Source organism: Catharus ustulatus, chromosome 1, assembly GCF_009819885.2.
Source record: "Catharus ustulatus isolate bCatUst1 chromosome 1, bCatUst1.pri.v2, whole genome shotgun sequence".
NCBI classification, from domain to species: domain Eukaryota; kingdom Metazoa; phylum Chordata; class Aves; order Passeriformes; family Turdidae; genus Catharus; species Catharus ustulatus.
In genome coordinates this window covers 119,772,783-119,799,566 of record NC_046221.1, presented here as the reverse complement: position 1 = coordinate 119,799,566, position 26,784 = coordinate 119,772,783, and the positions used below count along the sequence as shown (strand labels likewise).

General features: G+C 37.5%; 1 protein-coding gene across 1 annotated transcript in view; it reads left to right on the top strand.

Annotated features, from left to right (window-relative positions):
- The window catches only part of ALKAL1 (ALK and LTK ligand 1), a 36,989-nt gene extending 11,569 nt beyond the window's left edge, over window positions 1-25,420 (top strand). Inside the window, exons 3-6 of the mRNA XM_033070849.1 lie at window positions 14,812-14,865; window positions 18,808-18,888; window positions 21,851-21,927; window positions 24,764-25,420. Coding sequence (XP_032926740.1) covers window positions 14,812-14,865; window positions 18,808-18,888; window positions 21,851-21,915 — 200 coding nt within the window. The 3' untranslated portion in view covers window positions 21,916-21,927; window positions 24,764-25,420. The remainder of the gene's footprint in view (window positions 1-14,811; window positions 14,866-18,807; window positions 18,889-21,850; window positions 21,928-24,763) is intronic.
- The last annotated feature ends 1,364 nt before the right edge of the window (window positions 25,421-26,784 follow it).

The window sequence follows — 26,784 nt, the reverse complement described above, 5'->3', positions numbered from 1 at the left end:
TCCTTTTAAAAGGAGGGATCTTTTGCTTAAACTCATACATTAGATCTGTAACAGTGTTGAGTTTTTTTTCTTTGCTTTTCAAAATAAATATCTATTTCTGTGTTTTACATGTTTGCATCTCTGACAGAGGAGAAAAGCAAAAAGGTGAAGTATGCACACATTACTTATCTGTACATATGTGGTACTGCTCCAGTCTCATAATGCAAAGTATAGTTGTTAAATAATTTTTATATTTCAAATGGAGACTTAACAGAATATGTTAATCTAGATCTTTATCCTTTCTAGTTTTAACTGTTTGTTAAAGTGATTGCTAATAGTAATAGCAGAAAATTAAACATATGCACTACAATTGGCTTATTTCTTGATAAAATAAGCTTTTTCTGATGGAAACAGGGATTTGCTGAGAGGAAAAAAAAGAAATCCATCCTTCTTAATGTTCTTTTGCCAAGCTAATATAAGGGTCTCCACAGGCAAGGATTAACTAATACAAATATGCTTTCTGAGCAGCTATTGAAGAATTACTAAAAAACATAATTACAGCTGAGTTCAAGGTATCCAACCTTGTAAATATATCCTGGTATAATTTCATTACGCTTGGCTGAAGCCCTAGAAGAAGCCAATGCTTCAATCTCTTTGTTCAAGTCTTAATGAATTATTGGAAAGTGGCTGATTAAAAAGCATTGGATCAGAAGAGGCTGCTGCACTCTAAATGTTGCTCTCTTTGATGTTGTTTACCTCCCAAGTCGACTCATTTCCTTGGCCAGCAATCTCTGTGCATGAAACTCTGAGCCTGCTTTGTTGGACCATTATATTTGGAAGATTAATGTGGTAGGCAGCTGTTTGGTGAACATTGTAAGTGTTCATTGGAACTCACACCTTAGCATAGAATTCTCCCCAGAAATGGGGCACAGCTATATGGTAGCTAAAGGGGACACAACAAAATAAATGAGATGCCCAAGCAGACCTTTAATTTCTTCTTAGAAACCACACTTTCCATACTTAGTGGGTTTTTTGTTTGTTTGGGTGTTTTTTGGGGTTTTTTTGAGTTTTTTTGCTGCTTGGTAAACCTATTTGCTACCAGTTTCCAGTGGCCTCCAAAATCAATGGCTCTTCAGCTGTCCAAAAACGAGCACAGGCATAAGGAATTAGGAGTGCATCTTGAGATTGGACTCGGATCCTTGACTAATTCCTTGACAGTCTGAACGTATTCAAAGGTGTGGATGAAGTTTGAATAATTGGTGGTCCCTTCAGAAAGTTTTGGCATTGGTCCATTAGTTCCCACAGCACACATAGGAGGCAGTTCACATTCCCCAGCAGATCAGTTCCACACTGCATCATTGGTTAAAGTAGACTCTAGTAACTGCAGTGTTAAACTGCATCATCTCCATTAAACTAATCTCACTTAAAGTTCTCATTGCATGCATCCCTTACAATAATGTGGAAGGTGCCATAAGGTTCCCCACTCAGGCAATGGTTGACAAACACTCTGTTCAGATTATGTGGAATTTTTCAGTTGAACCTTTCTTCAGGTTATCCTTTCACACACCCTCTCCTCTCTTAGAATGGAGATGGGGGGTTAAGAAATTGGCATGCTTGGATTGAGGCTCTTTAGGGATGACCTTGCATTATGATTAAATTATTAAGCATGGCCTGCACAGATAGAAGTGACCCAGAGTACACAGGTTTACAACTGAGGTATCTCATTGGTAACACACCTTGGAAGGATCCTCTGTTGCATGTCTTCTGAAATACCACAGAAGGAACATTGGAGCAGACTGTGCTTTTGCTTCAGTTACAATAGCCTAAGGATTATTTCAAATTAACCATATAGGTTTAATTTGAAGAGTCAAGTATAATTTGAAGAGGCTAAGGATATTTGAAGCATGGTAATGGGGAATGTAACTCAGGACTAGTAATTTACTCTTTCTCATAAGAGTGTGGTAAAGATTCAGAGGGTGAAAATAGAGGAGGAAATAAGAAAACTGATTTTGCCAGACAGGTAAAGACTAATTCATGCTGGTAGAATCTCCAGATGGGAAAATCCATGGTTGTTATAGCCTCTGTGCCACCAGAACAGAAAAAAGGGTTGGCTCAGAGCAGAGAATCTGGCTCAAAGAACTTAAAATAAATATCAGATGTCAGAGCTGTGACTTAATTGTTTAGCTAAGTAGATCATGTGAATTACACACAGATTGAGGACCTGGTTTTGCTCCTGTTGAAATCAAGGAGAACAGAATCAGGGCATACTCTCCTTCCAGCATTTTTTCAGTCCTCAAAAATGTGTTATTTGAGAGAACACCAGCTCCTAGAATAATTGTATCAGCTGGGAATCCAGAGATCTGCTTCTACACATCTGCTTTGTTATTGCTGGAAACATAAGCTTAGACTCTAAACAAAACCCATTTCCTTAGTTGCTCTTGGTTTTTATTCCAAAATTTGACATTCAAACAATGGATTCTGTCACTAACCACGGCAATTGGAACTCCCAGTTCAGGCAGTGGTTTTTGACAGTTGCCAGTCTCAGAGGTACACTGAGATGTACACTTACTTTCCTCCCTATATTGTAGTCTTGCATTACAGCTCTTCCAGTCTTGAAATTAGACCTGTTCCCCAGCTCAGACATTAGCTTATAAATATCCCCTTGGGAAATTGCAGTTTTGAAGGACTTACAGCTTCATAGAGATTTTTTTTTTTTACTTGTAGTGAACATCTAAGAGATGTTTGTTACTTTTATAAATAAAAGGAGATTTTTTAAAAATCTCACCACTTTTAATCTTACACTAATGAATGCTTCCTTTAGTATTTGTAAATTATCTATTTACTCCCCCGCCCCCACCATCCAATTCAATCATGAAGGTTTTATAGGAGTGAGGAAACTAGCCAAAGAAGGACAGAAGCACCTGAAAACGTGAAAGGAATTTTTAGCTACATCTAAAATTGAATTACCTGGAGCTGACTGGCAATCTCACATTCAGGAAGAAGGTGATGGTTTTGGGAGAAGGCTTCATATGTGCAATTGAAGTACATTTCCACAATCTGGCTAAGATCCTTCACATAGTACTAGTGACATGGTGAAATACTATATGTGTGACAGAAAAAAGATGTTTGGAAATATCTACAGCCAATTTATATTTGTACAAATTCTGTCTGAATGATGAATGACTTGGTACAACATGTAACTGATATATTATAAAGGAACAGAGCATAGAGAAATTATTTAGTATCATATTTCTGGACATACTTGGAAGATACTGTGGGAAATATTCTGATTTAGATAGGATGGTTCTTATGTGCTCGTTTTTGCATTCATACTGCAGCTAGTGCTCAGCTTCTTCAAGTTTTTGAGGATGATAATACTATTACAGCAGTCTTTTAACCAGAACTGAACTGTGATTTCTTTTTATGTGAAATGAAAGTACAGTGTCTACGCACTTAGCGAGCGATTATGTTTCCTTCACAAATGGTGAATTAATCAAAGAAAAATCAAAGTTTGAGGGGAAGAGGAGGAACATAATATTCCCAGTGTTAAAAAACATGAATAGTTCACAGCAGGAGAAACTATGTTCCCCATTCCCAGTCCACCTATCCTGACACTTCAGATATGATTAAATGTGTCTTCTGTAGCTTGAACGAGTTATCTCCCTCCAGCTTCAGGTTATGTCCTTCCCACAATTCAGTGCCCAGCCTTGGAGGAGCCAACTCTAGGGATAATCTGTTGCCCTTAAGAGGATGTTGAAGTGGTGGCTGGCAAGCCCTTTCAGGCCGTAAATAGTCATTGCTCTGCTGAGGTGGGAAAGCCTCCCTGGAATTACTGTTCATGCCGTTAATTGTCTTCATAGCAATGATTGCTAACTATTCCTGTCACTCTCTGTTCCCACTCGCAGCTCAGCAGAGTCCAGACAAGGTGTGGAGGCCAAGCAGAACGCGAGGGAGGGGAGAAGGCAAAGGACAATGGCTTGGGAAGAGTAGGGCAGGGGCAGGGACAGGGAAGCGTGTGGGAAGTATCTGTCTGGTTCCTTACCATGGATGTGAGCAGATCTGTATCATCCTTCCCTGATTGCAAGTCAACCTTTTCTGCTTCTAAGGCTACTGAAGGGCCTTGGTTAAATGAAGTTGCCATCCATAGCTTCTGGAGGATTAACCTTGGTATGATTAAAGGTAGGAATGTGTTTTGTATCCACTGAAAGTGCTCCAAGTGATGCAAGATCAACACCAAATACTCCTATGCCTGTTTCTCCTACATTTGTACTCTTACATCTGGATGAATTTTTCCGTCCCCTTGTACTGTCACAGGTGCATTTACTTTCAAACAATATGGTGATGTGGATCACGGAGAGTGGGATACTGAGACTGCATGAACAGTTGTGGTATCTCAAAGATGGTCCCTGGAGTTCAAGTCAGAAAGCTGGGAAAGGAAAGAACCCCTTTATTCTTTCTAATTAACAGCATAACAAAATGAAAAGGCAAAGTCAAGTAAAATTGGTATGTGTTTGCTTTGTGTACTCTTACTGACCTGATTTTGCCTCAATTTTTATTGAAAAATTGTTTTCACATGAAACATAGAAAAACCTGCAGACAAAAGTTTGTCTCAGAGGACTTTGTGTCACTTCTCCTTCCTGCACTTGCATGAAAGAAGGCAGATTTGCCACAGTCCATCCCTCATTATGCTTGGGATGGAACTGTGCTTGCAAGACTGCCATGATCCAGCTGCAATAGCACAGCATCCCTGGCCAAGGCAATCTGCTCTCATGTCCTGTGATGTTTAATAGAGAGGTACAAGGATTACAGGACTCAAGGTCTTGCTTTCTCAAAAAAGATTTCATTCATTTTCTGTCACAGATGAATGGAGAAAAAACTGCAGCAGTGAAGAATATTTAGAATACAAATGAGCACAAATTTAGAATATAAATTTAGAATAGAAATGAGCACATAACGCCTTCTGAGACAGCAGCACAATTATGGCTCTGGTGCTTCAGAAAGAGAAACTTGAAAAAAATGGACTGCTTTAAAAGTTATCTGTCATGTGATGTACACCAAATTAATTTGCTATTCTTAAAAACAGTGATGATTTACAGTTTGAAACATCCAAAAAGGGTCTGGGTAATGGGCAGTTTTTTCATAAAAACTAGCACTGAATCAGTAGGATGTTACTTAAAAATTTCTCAAAAATGCAGTGAGGAGCTTGAGACATTTAATTTCTAATTCCATGTACTCTTTCGTATGTAGTAGTGAGTAAACTGAATTAATTCAGAAACTGACTCCATTTGATGATTTACAGTAAAAAAAGAATGGGGGATTTAGGGATAAAACACTGGCAAATAAATGCACTTCTTCTCAAGGTTTAAGAACATGTTTTAGTTCATGGTTTACAAACTTGCATCATTTTTAGGTAGGATTTAATTAGAAGGACTCCAGGAGAGAGGTAGTAGTAGTAGGGATTTAAGGAGAAATTATTCCTCTTAGGTGTTCATAGGCCATGATCCAATGGGGATGAGAGAACATTAAACATAACTGAGACAGTTATTTTGAATTAAAATTGGTATTTCACACTTAGAATCATTTGGCTGAAGCCTATTTGATTTATTGAATCCAGCTATCTGCTATTTCGGGAAACACATCCAAGAATATTGTTCATAACCTTTTTCAAATAAATGGAATGTGCCAAGCTAATGTAAGACTTCTCTTGCCTGTTCATAAGTTATTAGAAATAATTAAGTGCCCCTTTATTCTTGAAGAAAGGTCCTAGTCACAACTTTTATGTTGCTATTTATATTATAGTATGTACAAAATCTTCCTTATTATTTATAACAATGTTCCTCAAGTTTACTACCCCATTCCTCAAATAAATTCTGTAAATCCAACTGAAATTAAGTGTCTCACATTTTCATTTGTTTTCTTGATGTCCATCTGAAGGTCTCTGTAATAACAATAAAGCTAAAAACTATTTGAGTAAAAAATGCCTTCCATAATTCTATTGCAATTACATGAATGAGGTGTTGATGGGTGAGAGGGAATATACAACCATCACTGAGAGCAGACTTTGGTCACTGTAAACAGGCAGCACTTCAAATTAAATTTCAGGACTATTTTTAGAAATGTTAAATAATGAATGTTACATTCCAAGCAAAAGGTGAATAATGAGAAATTTGAAATACTTCTAATCTATTTGCACAGTGCAGGTGTCAATTCTTCAAACAAATTTTATGAGGACATACAAACATAGATATACAGACAAAAACTAAGCATGCAGAACTAGGAAAACTGCCTTTGCTCTTTGTATGTTTTTAATGGGCTTTTTATTCCACATTTTACTACCATTTGTAGGTTCCTTATCTGTTTTGGGTTTTTTGGTCAGTTTTGGAATCCCATTGTACAATAATTTGCAAATTTTTTCAAATGCCCAGAATTTGCAATACTGCAGTTTCAGTGGAACCAAATTGATTGCAATTATGCTCCTGAATACCCTGTGGATATTAATCCCCCTGGTTTAAGAGAGCAGCTGGTGTAGATAAGACTTACAAGGGTGAGTAAGAGAGATGGGGCATATGTGAGTAGACATTCTAGATAAGAGTGAATGGTTGACTCTAGAGTGAAGAGAGGACAAAAATAGAAATCGTGACTAAGTACCAGACTGTGATTTCAAAAGCTAGTGCTTCCTTTTACACCCATCTTTAGCAGAGTTATTAACAACAGTGACTTTTTTAGGGTAATACTCTTGACAATGGTAAACTTCATCAACCATTATGAAAGCAGACCCTGGTACACTTTCTCTTTGGGGTCATTCCATTGTACTTCTAAAATCCCTGATGTCACAGCCCACCTAATTACTCAAGTTTCTGGTGAATATTCCAGAATAAAACCTTAAAATTTGATATACACAAGACCAGATATTGTGTTCTTAACTAAACTTGGGAGAATCCGAAGATATATCAATTAATCTGTATTTAAGAGGAGTATCATTTGCCATGTTCACATCAGAAAAATATTCCTGGAATGAATACCAAGGCAAGTAAATGTTAAGTCACTGGTTTTAAGTATCCTTAGGAGCACTGTTTCCAGTCTGGACAAATGATTAAACATGGAAGCATTTATTAGACGTGGGAACAGAATTAGCTTTTTAGGACTTCACTAATGCAGTACAATAACATATCACAATGTGCCTTCCAATTTTCTGTATAAATAAAGTTGTAATGCCAGACAAAAGTTTTATGGACAACAAGTAAGTCCAAAGAGATTACAATAGTGTTTATGTCTACTCTTTGAGAGGATAAATTGACCAAGTCATTAATTATGAATTCCTAATTGTACTCTATGTGTAATCCTTAAGCTCTGGAGTATACTTTTTGCTGTGGGAACTGAAAGTGCTCCCATTAGGCAGGGTAATGGGAAGCCAGGTAAAGTCTGCTCTCAGAGCAAGATGGTATGCATGACTACTTTCAGCATATTCTACATTCAGTAGATGGCAGTGGTATGCAATGATATATTAATTCCTGATTTTCTCTTGAGCAGACACTCTTACCTCTGTGAATCCAAGCAGTATTGATATTCTAGTACCTCAGAAAATACTAAGATACTATATGATTCTTCACTTGCTAGAGTAGAAAGTGACAGAAAATGAAAAAAATTCCTGAGTTATTATAATCTTCATTACACAGCCCTTGGAGGAATCTGGTAAGTTTTGAATTTCAAGCAGCAATATTACATCCAGAAAGGAATGTGTCTGTCTGGAGCATTGACTCATTTTCCATCTATGCTCAGTATGTACACACCAAAGTCTCAAAACAAAAGTATTCAGTAAGTGGGAACTGTGTGTGTTACTTAACAGGAGTAGTAACACAGTGACTTCTCAGAACACTGCCCACAGAAATAGATATTTTACCTTGTCTAAAGGAATGAATTGCAGATCTAGTGGGTGAAGGCAGGGTATATGAGTTGGTGGGGGGCTATATAAACAAACAAATTACTAAGAAAATTGGAAATTATTGTAAAACTTTTAATTGTGGAAAACTGGAAGAAAAAGAACAAAACAAAAGTAGAAATGCAGTTTATGTAGTAGAAACTGCAGATGAGTAGTCTAAGAGAATTAAAATACATCATTTAAGTAGATATTTTCTCATATGGCAGTTATTTCTAATACAAATAATATAAAATGTTTAATGATTTATGATTGCTAATGATGGAAGGAGCTGCTCATTGCACAAGTGGTTTTTTCTCCTTCTCTATGGGAGACTGCAATAGGAAAAGCATTAAATCTATTAGTCTGTAAGCTGAGTTGTAATACAACCAAAAATTAATCCTATGGATTTTGAGCACTCTTAAAGACCTCAGAATCAATTGGTGGTTCCTTAGCAGGGAATAAAAATGTCACACATTTTCAACAAAGTGCATACTCTGTATCCCTGCTGTTTGAGACACCATATGAGGAACCAGAGAAACATTTCAATCTATACTGATATGTCTATTGTCTACAGAAAAAAAAAAAAAAGAAATATCATTCTGGTAGCAATGGCACAGCAGCTTAGAAAATACTTCATTTCCAGCCTAGCCAAAGCTTCTGGAAGTCCTCAGGTTTTCAGGTAAGGACTTTGTCCAATCCTGGGTCCAGAAGTAAGAGCTTTCTGCAATCTGGTCACAGCTGAAGTGTAATAAGGAAAGGAGGAAATTAAGACCTTTTAATTGGTTGGGGTACTGAGGAAAGGAGTATACGCTAATTGATTCAACCATGCCTAATGTCATCTGCTGCTGAGGGCTGTGCTGAGAGCTGCTCTCCTGAGCACCATGAAACCTCGGTGTGGAAAGTGCCCAGCCAGGGACTGGGATTGATTCCCTGTCACAGCTGCCCACATTGGTGACTCCATGTTCTGTCTACCTTTAGCAGTTATACCCAGGTCAGAGCTCTAAGCACACACTTCATCCTCCATTTATTCACAGGGTATTTTATCTGTGAATCTCAAGTTTACTCCACACCACACTGAATTCTTATCAAATGAACATTAACAATTTTTTTCTCCACTAGGATGCCTTATCTTTGCTTTTTAAACTGTTTTCTATTTTGAGCAAAACCCTTTTTAATTTCTTTTTTTTTTTTTTAACTGAGGCAGTACATCTATTTCTAAAAGTTGTAGGAATAGTTATGTATGTAGATTAAATGCAGAGAAAGGATATTTTTGGACATTATGTTTTTGAATATTTTTTTTTCTCAAGCACAGTTTTTCTAGGGTTTCACTTATATTTGGGACAATCATGCTGAAGATACTTTTATCCTGGCATTGCAATGTCATTCTATTCATTCATCTTTCTAGCATATAACTTTACTTGGGTATTATTATCTTGTTCCAGTTGAATCTAATCTCTGTTGCTTCAATTCTTCTGGGGACTTATAAAATTCTTTAGAAATTTACATTTGAAAGATTTTATTATCACTTTTGTCACCAAACATTTTATTTTCTGTGCTGACTAAACCATCTTGATATTGTTGAAAGTAAGTAAACCTCCTCCTAGCAGTGTTTCATCTTGTATTGTAGTAGGCAAGAGTTGCCATCTTTAGGCAAGGTCGAGAATTTGTAGTAAAGAAAAGCTCTATGCAAATAAATGTGACTTGTTTGTGTAAGTAATTGAGACAGTTTTGCTGACAGTGTTCCAATATTTTTGGGAGCATGATAGTTCAATCATTGCAAGATTTATTTGTATCCTATGAACCAAAATAGCCTTTGTATAAGTTGAGACTTAGGAGAGCCTTGTCCTTTAAGTTGTCGCATTTATTTAAAACTGCTATAACATACTGTGTTGTAAGCAGTTTCATGATATAAAATGCTCCTTTTAAAAAACAAAACAAAACAAAAAACTCAAACCCACATGCTGTTTTCATGTCAAAATGTTATGGAAGCCTGAATCTGGATTTATAATAGGAAAGTCAGCTGCATCTTACTGCAGACAGTTTTCTTCTGCCATTTCACAGGATAGAAACAGGAAAATGCTCAACTGTAGTGGGTTGACTCTGGCTGGATGACAGACACCCACCAATGCCACTGTATCACTCCCCTCTGAAACAGTACAGGAGAGAGAAAATATAATGAAGGTTCACGAGTTGAGGTAAGGACCAGGAGAGATCAGTCACCAAATATCGTTATGGGCAAAACAGGCTGGAATTAGAGATACTAACTGAATTTACTACTTACAAAACCAGAGCAGGATAATGAGAAGTAATATAAAACTTTTAAAACACCTTCCCCCATCCCTGACTTCTTCTGAGCTCTACCTCCTCCCCCTCAGTGGCAGTGGGAGATAGGGAATGGATATTAGGTCTGTAGTTTCTTCTGCTGTTCCAGCATGGTATCCCTCCCACGGGAGAAAATTCTTCATGAAACTTCCCCAGCTGAAGACCATTCCACAGGGAACAGTCCTCTACAAACTGCTGCTATGTGGGCCACTCTTTCATGGTATGCAGTCCTTCAAGGACAGGCTGCTCCAGTGTGGGTCCCCATGGGTCACCAGTCTTACAAGGAAACCTGCTCTCGCATGGGCTTCTATCTCCATGGGTCTGCAGATCTGTTCCAGGACTCTGCTCCATCATGGGCCTCCCACAGGTTCACAGCTTCCTCTCAGGCATCCACCTGCTCTGGTGTAGGGTTCCTCCACGGGCTGCAGGTGAATCTCTGCATCCCCCTGGACCTTCACAGGCTGCAGGGGCACAACTGCCTCACCCTGGTTTGCACCATGGGCTATAGGGGAATCTCAGCTCTGGTGCCTGGAGCACCTTCCCCTCTTCTTCCTCCTTCTTCACTAACCATAGTGTCTTCAGAATTGTTCCTCTCAATGTTCTCAATCTCCTTTTCTCTGTCTGTAGCTACATCCACACAATAACTTCTTTCTATTTTCTTCTTAAATATGTTATCACAAAGGTGTTACAACACATCTGATTGGCCCAAGCTTGACCAGTGGAGCACTTTTGCTGCCTGGTTGACACTAATTCTCCAAGTAAAATAAAAATATACAAAAGTTGTCTTTGGGAGCATAAACAAATGGAGAACTTGATTTTTCTGCTTGAGGATGTGGAGGTTTTATGTTCCATGTCAACAAATTGTTTTGTGGAGTTGACTTATTTCAGGGCTGTGATCACAGTTTTATTTATTTATACTCCATTAGGACATGAATGTTCCTGTCACAATTATGGCGACATGATACTGGAGACAGTGCAAACACAGGGTAAAAATCAGCACCTGCTGTCACAACTTTGCAGTCTCCACAGACAAAACACAGAGAGTGAGGGCACAGAAAGGTGAAAACACCCATTGAAGATGGGAGCTGTGTCTTAAGTTGCAGGCTGAGGACAAACCTGAGACCAAGCTGTAGTTTATTTAACCTCCCACCTTTGTTGCAATTTCACTCCAATTAGTGGAAAAATAAACATTGCTGTCAGCTGCTGGGTGCTGAATAACAACCAAGAGAATAGTCTTCTGGGCAATTAGCTTTGCAACAGTGGTTAAATCAACTTTGAGAAGTTTATAGTGAAATTTGAGAGAGGAGAGCTGGATCAGCTTTTGCTTACTGATTCCTAGCTCAGACCTGGCCAGCTCTCACCATCATCACATTTATCCCAGCTAAGATAAAACGCAGGCAGATCTAGTCACCTCTTACCTAAAGCCATGAGATCGCTGAAATGTCACATCTTGATAAAACTAACAGTATGGATTGATTTGGAACCAACTTTACATTATTAACTTAACCATTCTGTCTGTGAAGCAGAGCTGGAAAACTCTCTAAATTTGTCTTGTCCCTAGAGTTTACCATAAATATTTCTTCTATTTTAGATGGAAGATCCAGTAGCAAATCCATCTTAGCACCATTTAATAGTTGCCCATGGTCAGTGATGTCTGTGGAAGGACAGCCAATATTTTGCCCCAAATGAGTAAATATCTGAGGATACACACAGAAGTCCTAATAAGTAAATAAGAAATAAATCCTCAAACTAGGGTTATTTATGATTATAAATTGAGATTATACCCAGAACCAATACAGGGTCAATAGCTCAAGTGCCTTTAAACTCAGATGTACTCTGTGATGAGCAGTGCAGACTTTGTAAGCCTGGGCACAAGAATGCTGCAGTGAGAATATTCTCCCAGCTGATTAAAACCAATGTTACTATATCCCATAGGATATATACTGGCTGTATTTTAATAGTTTGTGTAATGTGTCTTGAGGCAAGAATGGATTGAGTAAGCTTTCTCGACTCAATATTTCTTGTTCATGTGGGTTTCACACTTATAACATTTTATTTTTTCATTTCCCTGTTTCTTTTTTAGTTTTTCACAGTGTGACTTTGAAGTGTTTTGATTTTAGTAATACTTTGCCAATCTATCTTATTATATTAACATTTCTGCTTTTCTTTGTTAAATTAGCATGTCAAAGGAATTTAACTTGCATTGTGAGTCTATGAGCTTTTGTTGTGAAAATGGACTCCTTAATAGGTGATAGATAATGCATGAAATATGATTGGAGCAACTAAGAACTAGTTAGAAACCAGAAAAAGCTAGTTCAGGGGCTTTTTCATGGTGATTTTTCGCTGCTTTATAGAAGAGCTTGTTAGAAGTGTGTATGGGCTTGATATCCTGCTTCTGGCTGCAGTGTGATCAGGAGTCAGTGACATATATTCTGTTCAAAGATGTTCATTAGTTTGATTGAAATGCTGGGTCCTTTGAGACCTCAGACTCGCAGTTGTGTACAGACAGAAGGGCTTGGCTATGCTGCTGGAAGAAGGGAGAAAATGAGTGTGCTTGTGTTGGGCAATTCACAGTTCAGGGGGAGTTGCCTCTGCCATCAGAGCCAGAAGTGCTCCAGCAACCTGTGCTGCCCGTGATTCTCATACAAATGAGCTCAGGTTGTTTTTGAGCAGGCTGGGGGCTCACTGGTTGTGTTTCACCCACATATGCACTGTGCTATGAAGCCAAGGAGCACTTGAAGGGACCTGAGCCATGGGCACATGCTGAAAAGCTGATTGCTGCCCGGAGGGACAGCAGCCACAGCAGGGGAGCAGCAGGCACGCAGGCAGTGTCACTGGGCTGCTTTTCAACACACAACTGACCTACATTTCCCTGCTGGGGCAGGCGAGGCTGGGCTCTGAACCCTGGGCCAGTGTGTGCTACTCGTGCATAGCAGACCCTGCAGTGCTCCTTCTCAGGCTTACCAACACAGCTACAGCTGCAATTTTATACTGACAATGAATAACTACTCCTTGGCAGAGCATCAATCTGTCCTCCTGTTTCACCTTCTGGGCATTAAGGGACAGGGTTCTGGCCACATACAGACTTTTCCTAAAGAATTTTATGGGGCAAATAGAGAGTTTTATGGGGCAAAAAGCAGCCATAGGAAATTCTATGTACTTTGCAAGTGTCTGTATCTAAATATTCTTTGTCAGTTAGGAACAGTCAGTTCCTAACCCACCCTTCACCAGGCTGTGATTATTCATCAGTACTTGTCCACTTGAGGCATCTCATTCAAAACTCACACCAATTGTTTCCCTATTTTACCTTTTTATATTCTTAATTTTGTATAATTTAAAGCTATCTGACATTTCCTATTAAAATTCTAAGTTTATTGGAGAAGTGGTGGCATTTCTTCTTCAATAAGAAAAGAAAATAGTTAAAACTGGTATTTTTAGGGAATCTTAAGTAAAGTAGGTCTTCTAACCTTGATGAGTTGCAATAAGTCTTGGGCATTTTATCTAAAAATCCCAGCCTAAAAATACACCCATGTGACCTCTGAGAAACTACCTAAAGCCAGTGGTAAGAATTTATCTTGGCAGATAACCAACGTCTTCCTGTAGTATGAAAGGAAACTAGCTGTCTTCTGAGCTAAATGTTAATTCAGATTGGGAATTGAAAAAAAATATAGGAGAGTACAAAGATTTAAAATTACTTTGGATGTAAAGAAATATTTTCAGTGAATAAATATATTTAACTCCAGATCCTAATGCTGCAAGTTAGTAATGTTCCTTGTCTAACTGCCATGGAAGGTTCTTTGAATTTGACATAACAGGCAGCTTGTTACTGTCTCCAGTAATAACTGCAGGTACCCAAAAATTTAGTAATGGATTCTTTCAGTGGAAAATTCATGAGACTGGTGGGAGGTGTACTGGTTCTGAGGGTATTTCTTGCATTAAAAGTTTCTGCTCTCAGCCAGAAGCAGCATCCCATTAAAAAAAAAAAGAGGAAAATAAAAGAAAAAGAAACTTTATCTTTTTGTGTTAGTTCCATTTTCCATTCTTTGTGATTCTTTTGTATGTTCTGAGGCTTCTATTCTCTTGTACTTTCTGGAAAAAAAAAAAGCCATAAATGGAAAGTGAATATTTTTAAATTCACAGCAATTTTCACAGGCAGGAGGATCATTTTTTTAACTAATATTTCAATGAAAATTTGTGATTTGTAGGAGACTTTCTCTTCAGGTACTTGTGACATTTAGTTTGTATTTATCTAAATATTTTATATAATTTCTTCAGGTACTTAAATACTTAAGTTTATACTATTTGCAGTATTTCCATACTTACAGACCCACTCAGACCTAAGATGTACAGAATTTAGTGTCAGAAAATGATTGTGCATTATAGCATGACCATTTAGTATTCATCTGGGAATTACCTGAAATACTTCACAATGTTGTTTACATACCCATACCCCCACAACTATGAAAATTAATTCTATAGTTTATTTGGGAAGCCATTTTGTCCCTGGACATCAGACATATTGGCATGTTATGCTTTCAGAGCTTTTATTGTAATTCCTAGGCTATATAATTTTTTTTTTCTTCTCTCCTCAGAAATTTTTCCAAGAGATTCCAGTCTAAAAGACAAGTTCATAAAACATTTTACAGGTAAGGTAGCTGCTTTTATTTTCCAACATGTGCATACTCTAAGTAGCTACAAATGTGACACCACTTATTTTTTTGAGGCCCAACACTAAATTAACATTTCTGAAGTTAAATGTGCATATTTTTAGAACTAGAAATTTTTTAAGAACTCTAGTTTCATTGAATAATCAACTGAACTATTTGGTGTAAAATAACTTTCAAAATGTGGTAAGTTAAAGCATCATTTAAAAGTCGTTGTTTAGCTTTTATCCTCCTATTTTGCTTTCCATATTTATTTTCACATTCAGTAATTTTAGAATTTTTCATTGGACTGCACATATCTTTAGGAAACAGACTTTTGTGGCCAAGTAAGTTTTCACCAAATCAGGGAAGATCTTTTGCATCTGTCTCATGATGTTATATGTGGATACTTATTTTAATAGTGGAAACAGAACAAGGAAGGATTAAATTAGTGTAAATGAAAAAGAAAAATAACTTGGTGTTTCAAATATGAAAGTTTATGATGGTTGCAGCCAATCACTTGAAAACTGAGGTGGAGTTGTATAATGCACTTAACTTTGGGAGTGGATTGTAACTATTGAGAAAATATTGTACCCTCTGAATACGTGCAATACGAATTGCCAACGACCAGGTGCTTGCACTGGTTCTGTACTCTCCAGTTCCAGCTTTCTGTAATTCAGAAAAGTGAAGGTCTCAAAGTATGACACTACAAATCTCTTGGTGGTTTTCAAGGTTATTTGAAGTATTGAAACTAAAATCTAGAAAAATAGTTGGCCATTGGAGCATGAAACAGAGAACTGGAAATAATTATGCATTTCCTCTTTGCTGGAAATTTCAGGCAGTGCTTGGCAAGAAAGGAAGGTATTTGTTGTCTCTTTTGCATGGGGATAAGCACAGCTTTAAGGATCTTTCTGCCAATCTCTCACTGCAACCCAACAGAATCTACAGGAAATGTGCCAGAGCCAGCTGGCCCTTCACCCTTGCAGTAAACAAGAGTAATTGTGAACCTGACCATTTTCAGTCCATATGAGAAAGAAATTAACATAAAGCTTCAAAGTATGCTATGCTATGTAACACAGCAACACTGAATATTCCTCTCCTGGGAAGGACAGACAAGAAAGATTTGTTTATGTTAGTACTTAATCTATTTCCTTTTAATTTTTAGCTTTGGAAACTCCTCAGCTACCATAAAAAGCTCACCATAAGAATCTGAGGAAGCTGAGTAATGAATACAGAATGAGTTTCATTACTCAAAACCAGGGAAAAACAACCATGAGTTTTACAGAAGGTATTTTAAGTGTGGTAAATCATAGAAAAGAAAAGGAGGAAAAAAATACTTGAAGGCCAGACTCTGGAGCCATTCATTAAATTAATAGTCCTTTTCTGCATGAGTAGTTACCATTAAAATTGCTGAAATTACTTGAGTAAGATTAGCTGGAATGAATGAGGAAAGCTGGATCAGTACAAAATACTAGAAGTTTATTTGTTGGCACAGATTTTCTGCCTACAGTTAGTTTCTTTCTTTTTTCTTTCTTTCTTCTTTCATCTTATTTCTTCTTTTTCTCTCTTTTTCTTATCTATCTATCTATCTATCTATCTATGTAATCTATGTAATCTATCTATCTGTCTATCTATCTATCTATCTATCTGTCTGTCTATCTATCTATCTATCTACCTCTGTATCTCTCTTTTTCTCTTTATCTCTCTTTCCCTCTCTCTCTCTTCCTCTTTTTCTTTTACTCTTTTTTAAAATATATCTTAAGATCTTCAGTGATGGAGTTTTCTGCCTGCTCCTGTTTATTTTATTTTATTTTATTTTATTTTATTTTATTTTATTTTATTTTATTTTATTTTATTTTATTTTATTTTTCATGGCTTTATTAGATCCTGTAATCCACAGGCATTTGCTTAAAATACAGTGGAACTTTGGGTTTTGTTATTCTGTTCCAATCATAATCTTCTAGCAGCCTTCATTAATTAAACTGTTTGATTATAGTCCTTACTAGTTCAAGAATTGGGACATCCTAAACTAATGAAGTTGTGGGGGGGAAAAAAAAAGAGAGAAGCTGGAATCAACATTATCTTTATAGTCCATTATCTTTACAGTTTCAGGGTTAAGAAAATTATTGCACACTTCTCATATGCCAGGAATAATAGACATATTTTAAAGCCAAATAAGAACCATATGTAACAGTCCTTGACTGTAGGAAAAATCATAAATAATCTTGTGAGTCATAAAGCCATCTATCAATTTAGCTTGGAAAGCCAGCTGACACAGAGTGTTTTGTAAGGCACAAATAAAATTAACAGCCTATTTTTTGATGACAGGGAAGAGTGCTAGAAAACCATATATTATGTGAAGGGACATGGAATTTATTGAGTGACAAAAACCAGTGTTGTCTCCATATATGCTGGATAATTTCAAATTACATATTTTTCCTTGAGCCTAATTACTCCCTCAGATAAAAAAAAAAATGGCAACAATATTCCAGCTCAGACTTGTGAAGGCTGCTCATCCAGTTTGTTGAAAAGTTTATTTGTGGCTGAAAAAAATCTACTGAAATCCATGTACTACTGTAAAATATATCTAATCTTCAAGTATGTTCATTGCCATAGAGAGGAATCTTCTCTGGAGCTCATAACTGTTTGACTTCACTATCCAGAGAGAATTATCTTGATATATTTTACCAGGCTCATAAACCATCTTTCAAGTTACAAAAGAAGTATTTTTTTCCCAGAAATGCTTCCTGTTTTCCTCTGAAGAGAAAGTTGGCCAACAAAGTCTTCTTCACGTTGATCATTTTGTAGCATTGCTTGAAACAAGCTATTCTTATTCAGGGCTCCTACTTGTACTAAATTTAGATTTAAATTTAGTCTTATTCACTTAATGTAGTTCATGTCAATGTTTTCTGTCCAAACCACAGGATACTCATCCCCAGCTGTCAGTGACAGTCTTGCTAAGCAGGTTACATGATACAAATCTTACATTTTTCTCCCCTTTTCAACTTGTATTTCACCAGTAATACTTTTCCAGGGACATCATAGATTTTGGAAGGGGTCTTCGGCAACTTGCTACAGTTGAGCTGTGTTTTTATAAAAAAATAGAACCACAGAATGGTTTAGGGTGTAAGGAACCTTAAAAATCATCTAGTTCCAACTCCCAGCCATGAGCTGGGACCCCTTTTTTATCAAATATTAATGTAAACAGATAGCACAGTATGTCCAGAGAAGAGAGCAGCACACTGTACCCTGGACATGCAGGGATTTGCCTTGCCAAAGATGAAATACATCCTGCATTCTGCACATCTGTGTACTTTTAAACTAGGATTATTTTAACAGGAGATCAGGTTTCTAGATGTTATTCAGCTGTCATTTTTTCCCCTCAACACCCACACTGTATATTAAGAATTTTATAAACCATCTATGTGCAAATTAAAAGCATTAGCACATGAAAGTACTTAGTCTTTCCAGGGGTTAAAAACTCATATTTGCTTAAAATGTTGCTTTTATTTACCTTTACAAATAGTATCCTCAGTACAGGTGCATTTTTCCTTCTACATTAGACTACAGACAACTATTGAATGAACTAAATTCTATTGTAATTGTCAATCTATTTTTCCCCATATAAGAAATGTTACTGCTAATTTTGAATTACTGGAATAGCAAGGCTAAACCAGTCTGTCATTTTCATGTGTCATTTTCATGTGTCATTTTTCTGTTCTTTTATATCATAAGCATAAAGGAACAGCAACAGAATTTTCTTCTAGTATTTAACTAGCATTATTATACTTGTGTTGCATCATAGTTGTTTAAGGCACAGTGAAGACTAAATGCAATTTTAACCAAGAAAAAATGAACTTAGTTCTATGTGCTGCTGTCATTCATTGAAGATACACAACAGTGACACTGAGAGCTTGTTGTTAACTCCTCCTTATTTTCAAACAGGACCAGTCACATTTTCCTCAGAGTGTAGTAAGCACTTTCATCGACTGTATCACAACACAAGGGACTGCTCAACGCCAACCTGTAAGTAGCAAAGTACCTTTTAATGCTAGCTGTAATACTTTGAAAGCAACACTTTGATGTCCTAGTCCTTTTTAACAGTTGCTCTTTAGCACTACATTACAGAACATATCCAAGGTCCTCTAATATATAAAGATTTTCTATTAATGCACTTGCCCGCAGCAGAACATCATGGAGTTCCTTCAAAGAGATGCAGAAATAAATGAAATGAAAACTACATTGAAAAAAGATCAGTAGAGCATGCTTATGCAGAGGGCAGACTTGAAACCATATTCTCCTTCCTGCTCTCTTTGGCTTTACTTGTACAAGAGAAAATCTGAACCATTCTTTACCTTCTATTAATGCTTAATAGCAGGATTGTATCTTTGGGTTTAGTATATTTTAGGTTGTGAGTATAATTTTATATTATATACCCATTGTTAAACAACATAAAATTATTTGATTCATCATACTGTAATTGATACTTTCAGTTCTTATCAAACAACCTTCCTCTCTGAGAATGCAGAAGCTTTGTTTTAACACAGTCTGAATATAATTTTGTTGGAGATACTGAAAAATAGAAGAGTTCCTGGATAAAATGAATATAAAAAGCAAATAAAATCCTCAAACCAAAAAGGAAATTCCTTAAATAGAAATTACTTCAGCATTCTCTAGTGCAATGGACAATTCAATTAAAGTCAGTGGAAAATAAGCAGTGTGTTTTAATTAGAGAAGGTGAATCTTATTAGAGATACATAAGCACAAACTGTGGACAAAGTTTGGTGCTTTGCAAGCTTTTCAGGATTTAACATGAAAAAACAATGGCACTTTCTGACTGCATCACTTAGAAGTACTGTTTGTGAGCAGCTGAGATACTCTCAGCACAGCTCAGCACCTCAGAGGATTTAGTATTTGAAAGGGGATGGGGCAGCCCTCATCTCCATTTGCCTTTATGCTTATCAGAAGCTGGAATGTAGGAATCCATGGCTGATCCTCAAAAGCTATATATACAGCTTTCTAAATAGACAGAGGGTTAGGCAAGGCATATTTCTATTACATGCTGTGGAACAAAAATACCATGTTGGTTGTTGTATGCCTTGATACATAGATCCAGAGCATGCTAATATTATTTGGGCTCATAAGTATTGCCCAAGTGTTTCACTTTATTTCTAAAGAAACACAGTAATATTCTTTTTCTTCTAATTAAACAGCTTTTCTTAAAGTTGAAAACAAGACTGTGATTTTGAATGGTGTGAACTTATTTTTTAGTTCAACTATCAAAGTAAAATGTAAAATAAAAAGTGATTTAAACTACAGCACAGTTTTTGCTCTCCCTTTTATCAAGCCAACCCAAAGCAAACGATGGGCTACATTCACCTGAAATATTCTGTTCTAAAAGGACAGCTAAATCTTCACATTTGTCTCCACCTTATCCATCACTCAGGCTGATCATAGGCAAGATCTTTCCCTGTGTCTTTAGAGAGGTTTGTTATATTCTTTCAGGGACACCTTAGTCATCATGGGATGTCAGAGGATGAGTTGATGAGTTATTTCCTCTCCTTCATGGTTATACACTGTACAAATATTTTCTGAGGAACTGAAACCCATATAGTAATCACTTTCTTGCTGTTTGGCCCAATTTACAGTAATTTCACGAATACAAGCCGCACGGACTTTAAGCCGCATCTCTGGGTGTTGGTAAACATTTTGTTCTTTGTCCATAAATAAACCACACCTGAGTATAAGCCACTCTGTCTTTTGCAGCGAGGACCCGTGTGCAACAAAGTTGCCAAATAGTAACAGAATCGCGGCATAGCGGGGGGTTTACTGGCTCGGCTGAGGCTGTGCAGGCTCGGCCCGCTCGGAGCTGCCAACGGGGACAGGGGGCCCAGCTCGGTAGGGCCGCTCGGCGGGGTCGCTCGGAGCTGGCCGCCACTGCCACTGAGCTCGGTCACCCCGGCCAGGCGCTGCCCTGTGGTGGCAGGCAGGGACGGAGCCTGCCTGCTCCTGCTGTGGCAGGCAGGGGCAGGAGCCCCCCGCTTACCCCACGGGCCGCGGGGATGGCAGCACGGGGCACCCCTGTCTCTCCCCCGGGTTGTGGCAGAGGAGGGAAGGAGAGAGCTCTCCCGCCTCTCTCCCTGTACCCCTGTGCTGCCTGCCAGGAGCCAGGCTCCATCCGCGGCGCAACAGAGTAACAATTTGTAACAATCGCGAAATGCTGGCTTTTACTGGCAGGTTGCTTGACTCGGCACCTCGGTTTCCACTTCTGGGGTTGTAAATGTCAGAAAATTATTCACATATTGGCCGCTCCTGAGTGTTAGCTGCCTTTCCGGTGTGGGAGCAAAATTTTAGTCAAAATGGTGCGGCTTGTATTAGTGAAATTACTGTATATTAAGTTTTATTAAAATACTTATCAAACAAGAGAAGAAATTAGCACCCATGCATTTCTTGTTAGAAAACATCAGAAAAGATGGCAGTGACTCAGGGTCCACTTGAACCAAATGGTCATTTGAACCAAGGACACACGATAGAGGGATTGGAAGTGGGATGTTAGTATCTTTAGTCTGTTCATTAGGAGATGTACTTAAACATGTAAAATACAGAATTAAATCAATTTTGATACTAAATAGAAGAATAAAATGTTTGAAAGATCCTTACATCTGACCAGGTTATAGTCTGATAATTAGAAGAACTTCACAGTTAATGAGTTAAATTCCTGGTCTTCCACATCCCAGCAGGAAACTACCTGGTACAAATTTAAATTCCTGACATCACTTGTACTTTTCCTCTAGAGCACTGATTATGCTAAGGTACAATCTAATATTGCATCTTGCACACATAATTTCATGAATTTCCATCAGGTAACAGCTTCACTGTGTAGAGTGTCTGAAATTCAAGTACAAACTTAATATTTAATTTTATGCAGTTTTTTGAGGGTGTCTGGCAACTGAGATTCATTATTACTGTGGGGAATTTTGTTTTATAGATTACAAAAGGTGTGCAAGATTGCTAACGAGATTAGCAATGAGCCCTTTGTGTACACAGTCCTAGGACGTTTGCTATGTAAGTATCATTTTCCACACTCATTTTCTTATTTGTTGAATGGTCTAGTGGTTTACTTCACACTTGTACCTTCCTATCAGGTGTACATACAAAAATGTGTTAATATCAGAATGCATCAACATGCAGCTTTGGTGTTGCAGAACTGACTGGCTCCTCCCAGAAATACATAGAAGCACAAATACCTCTGACAGACCCCACTGTAATTTCCTACAAGTCACTTGGGCACTGCAGTCCATAATTTTGCACTGAGTGACCTCTTACTGTTCAAAATTTCAAGAAGTCTGCTTGGTGAAAGAAAATTTCCCAAGAACATCATCAACACATTTATTTCAGGCCGTTGTGCAGAAGATTTTGTTGTTAATCCGTGGAAGAAACAGAATTTCTTGGTCTCAGGTCTACCAATGCAATCTTCATAGAAAACCTGTCACTTCATTAATTTCTGGGACCACTTTTCATTCCCATGTTGTCTCCTGAGAATTTCTGCAAAGTTAATAACCACTTCATGGTGATGGAAGGAAACTGGACATAAAGGTGTGGAAAGCTAAAGGTTTCACTAAATAGTCTGAGGAAGAAAAAAAAGCCCATTCTTGTTTATGAATAGCATGTCAAATGTGTTATTTATACACCATTGTCACAGAGAAAAGTATCATCTCCAAGTCAGCTGTTTTCTCCTGTTGCTTAAATATTAATAAGATGGTTATACTTTCAAAAGTTAATTTGAAAATACACATGCTGGTTGTTATTATTAACCACTAAAGTGTATAAAATCAGTGAATTTTATTTATTTAAATGTCTTTAAAGATAGTTTCCTTTCACCACCTCCTCCTAACAAATACTGCAAGCTTGGAGCTTGAGGGAGTTGTGTATGTCAGTTCTTCCTGCATCAAGACTTCAATTCATACTAATCAAGAATAAGAAAAGTAGGATATGAGTCAGTGTTAGCTGATTTGATTTCTCAGTGGAGGTGGGATTCATTTTGGTGGCTGTGCTTGGCAATGTTTCAGTTCTGAGAAGAAATGACATAATTTCTTTCTCTTCCTCTCTTCTTAACTATTTCCAGTCTCTTTGGCCTCTTGATTTCCAGGTGTTGCAAATGTTTTTGAATATACCAGCGACAATGTTCCTGAGACTGACTAGACATCTCATTGCTTTGCCTGTATCTCCTTTTCTCCTTTTCATGACTCAAGACAGGAATCCTTTTCTGAATGCCCTGTTGAAAAAAAAAATAAAAATTGCGGGGGGTACTTAAATTCCAGGGGTTTTTTTAAGTTTTCCATTTTACATCTCAGGTTTCTCAAACATTCCACCACTCTCTTACTTTCTGCAGTTTTACTTTTTTAGTCTCTGTTTTTCATTTATCTGTACCCATTTACACCTCTGGATTCGTGTATCAGGGCTTTCAGAGAGATTTCTGGTGTTCCAAATCTGTTTTTTTTTTCTTTTTCTTTGAAGAGAATGAGTCAAAGATCTGCCTACATATCCACAGTACAGAAGCATCTATCTCATGCTATTTCCATCTTTAAAACACAAAAGGATCAAAAGTTGCTATGATTTGCAAAGCCAGGTGTTTTAATTTGCCTGCCAAAAATACACTCAAAGACATGAAAAATAGGGAAGGAAGGATTTAAATGCTAAGCATTGCTTGCAGCTCGTGTGCACTGCATTCACTAAAAGTTGTATCTAGGCTGGCTTTCTCTCTACTTTGTTAAAAATAGAGAAAACATTATGGGATACAGTAGAGCTGTGATCTGAGTGTTTCCCAGCTGTCTCTGTGCTCACCCCATTCCTCCAATAAGTGCAGTGGATGGTTTCCATTATAAATAAGACATCCTCAGATCTTCATGTTTACTCATATCCACTGATTCTTGGAATGGAAACATTTTCTTGAGAAGAGTGACGCGTCAGCAGGAGTTGCTCTCTCTTCTCTGTTAGAAGGGAATGCAACAAAGGAATTACATACATTCACTCCTCAATAACATTGCATTTGTAACATGATTCTCTGATTGCTTCTACTTCATCTTTTGGCAGAAGGGATCTCTATTCCTACCAACCTCATACTAATATAGAGAGGACATGGCCATAGATCTTGTTGCCTGTAAGAAAATTTGCCTTCAGTTTAACATCTAACAGAGTCTTGGAGATTCTTGGTTACCTTGAAGAAGGAGGCTCTCTCACTTGAAGAACTGACAGCTATTTCAAGCCTTTTCCTGCCAGCACTAAAATAGGCTGCCTTTTCCTCATTTAAAAAAAAAAAAAAAAAAAAAGGGCTGAAGTACTGTTATGCAACTATTTTCCTTCCTTGTCTGTAAATATGCGGGTATACAAAGAAGACATGGTCTTTTCCTCTTCGAGATGACGTTTTGCTTGGGCAAAACCAGTCATCTTCCTGCGGGACCTGGTCGCACCAGCCGTGGCGGGATGTTTCAGCACCATGGAGAGGCGCCGCACCCCGGGCGGCCGCTGGGGTGGCTCCGGGGCCGGGATACGGAGCACGCGCTGTCCTTACAGCTCTGGGAGGTTTGGGTGGGTTTGTATTCATTTCCCGAGTCGGATGCCTGCAAATGGAAGCACGGTTTTTGATGGAACCCAGAATGTAGAACTGCACGTGACTATGTATAGACCACTATGTGTTAAATCTCTTGGCATTGACGCTGAGGATTTGCCACGGCAAAACTCATTAGTGTTCACAGGAGGGAAGGACCCACTGGCATTTGAAGTTAATCTTATGATTTATGCAATCTGCATGAAACTGTGGTTTGTGAACAGAATTTTACTAAGCAGTCTGCTTCTCTGGTTTGAAGCTAGTTATAAAATGGCATGTCCTTTTCTCTTGCAGACTTTCTACCAAGGAGAGAATTCTGATTTGCCAAGAAAGTGCCTTGAAATCTTCAAAATTGGAGAAGACATCTTTTATCTTTTTGATTTACAACGTTTTGTTATTAGATGCATTTTATTTTCATATATTTGTCCAACATTCCATATTTGTGTGAAGCATTATTTTATTTTGTAAATTTGTTGCCTATAGTTCAGACAAGCCAATTATTTAAATACATTGTATATGAAGAATACTAATGATATACTGATTAAATGTTATAACCGTATGCAGGGAGTTGGTAAAATTTTGCTGTTTCTCTTGTTCCGTTGTATTTACATCGTTCTGCTCAGGCTCTTACTCTCATTATTTGCACTAACTTGAAATGCAGAAGTCTGTGTAACTGAAATCTGAATAAGCTGTAAGTGGGGAAGTTTTACTTGCCATGGAAGATATTTTATATTATGGAGCTTTGTTAATATATGCATATATATTATTGTGCATCAGAAAAAATTTGCTCAGAAATGCACCTTGCTTTCAGGAACATTTGTATGACTATTTTGGATTTTCATCAGTTACATTTGTACTGGCACTTATGGAAAGAGTTGCAAATAATGTAAATATAAAGACTGGAAAACTGCAATGCAGTTTTGGTGGAATAAAGAACATAAAAAGAAACTATTTTACAGGAGGGATTATTTAAGTATATTAAGAGGTGACTTATTTAATATATATATATTCAATCTACTGGTGAACTTGAAATAATCTTCCACTGAGAACTTCAGACTTGTGGGTTTTGTATTTTACAGCATTTCATTGTCATGAGGTAAATTTTATTTAGGCATTTATTTTCCAACTGAATAAGTGCAAACAAAAAATGCATCAAGTACCTAGTATGAACAACGGAAAACACCTATAAGTACACAAAGAGGATACTAAAAAAGTCTAACAGAAGAAAAAATGCTTTAAAGTATAATACCATAAATCCAAGGGGTATAGTGAATGAATTTGACTGGTGATACATCAGTCTTAAATATTTGGGAAGACTCCAAGGCACAACTGCTACATATTTTTTATTTAAAATCAAATTGTATTGGTCACATCTGCTATCCATTTTCTATCTCATCTCTTTTATTGCAAGCTCATCTGATTGCTTTACAAACAACCTTGTATCCGGTGGTGGTTTTATGGTCAGAACCACAGCAATTGACAGCACACATTGATTACTATGCACAAAACATTCAGGACAGTCCCTTCAGATTAAATATTATCTCTACCCTTTCCCTCAATGTGGGTTTCATGAGCCCCTTAGCTTCTCTGCCCTGCACTTTTCCCTCTACAGAATAGCAAGAAAACTTTGCCCAGGGATTCCTCATCATATAGCAAAGAGCTGCCTTGTTATCCAAAGGGGTTTTCTTCCTTCATTCAATATGTTCAGCGCATTACCCCACCAAAGCTGTGCAGTGTCCTCTGATGCTCTAAGCAGTCCAACCCACAACTTTTACAAGTACTTACTCTATTGATAGTCCCAGCTAGAAGGTTGTCCTGTGCTCTTTGTATTTGTGATTAACTGGATGGGTTTTTAAAATTTCTGCAATCATGTTATTTTGGTAAAAGCAAAGTTTTCAAGTCTCCTTCTAATCCATGTTGAAAGCAATACTCATACTGAAAATCCCCATGGTTTCAATGGTGAGAAGGATATCTTTGTATCTCAGTGAGTAACATACTTCATAGAAGGATTATTGGCTAAAACACTTCAGCAGAGTGTTGCTCAGGATGAGGCTCAGAACAGGCAATAAGACTCCAAAGAAAAGCATTTGTCTTTAGTTCTGATTTGATATTTCCACTCTGGTTTGCTAGCTTCTAGGTCTAAAAAAATAAATTTATCCTTTCTTTCCTCAAGGGACTGAAAAGAATTCAAGTATTTATGGGTTTTTTCCCCATGAAAATTACTTTTTGTGATATCTGAATTCCAATGAGAAGACCTAATTTGGGTTATTTAATAAAATTTTTGAGCTGAAATCTAATGTGCTAAATCAAGAGCT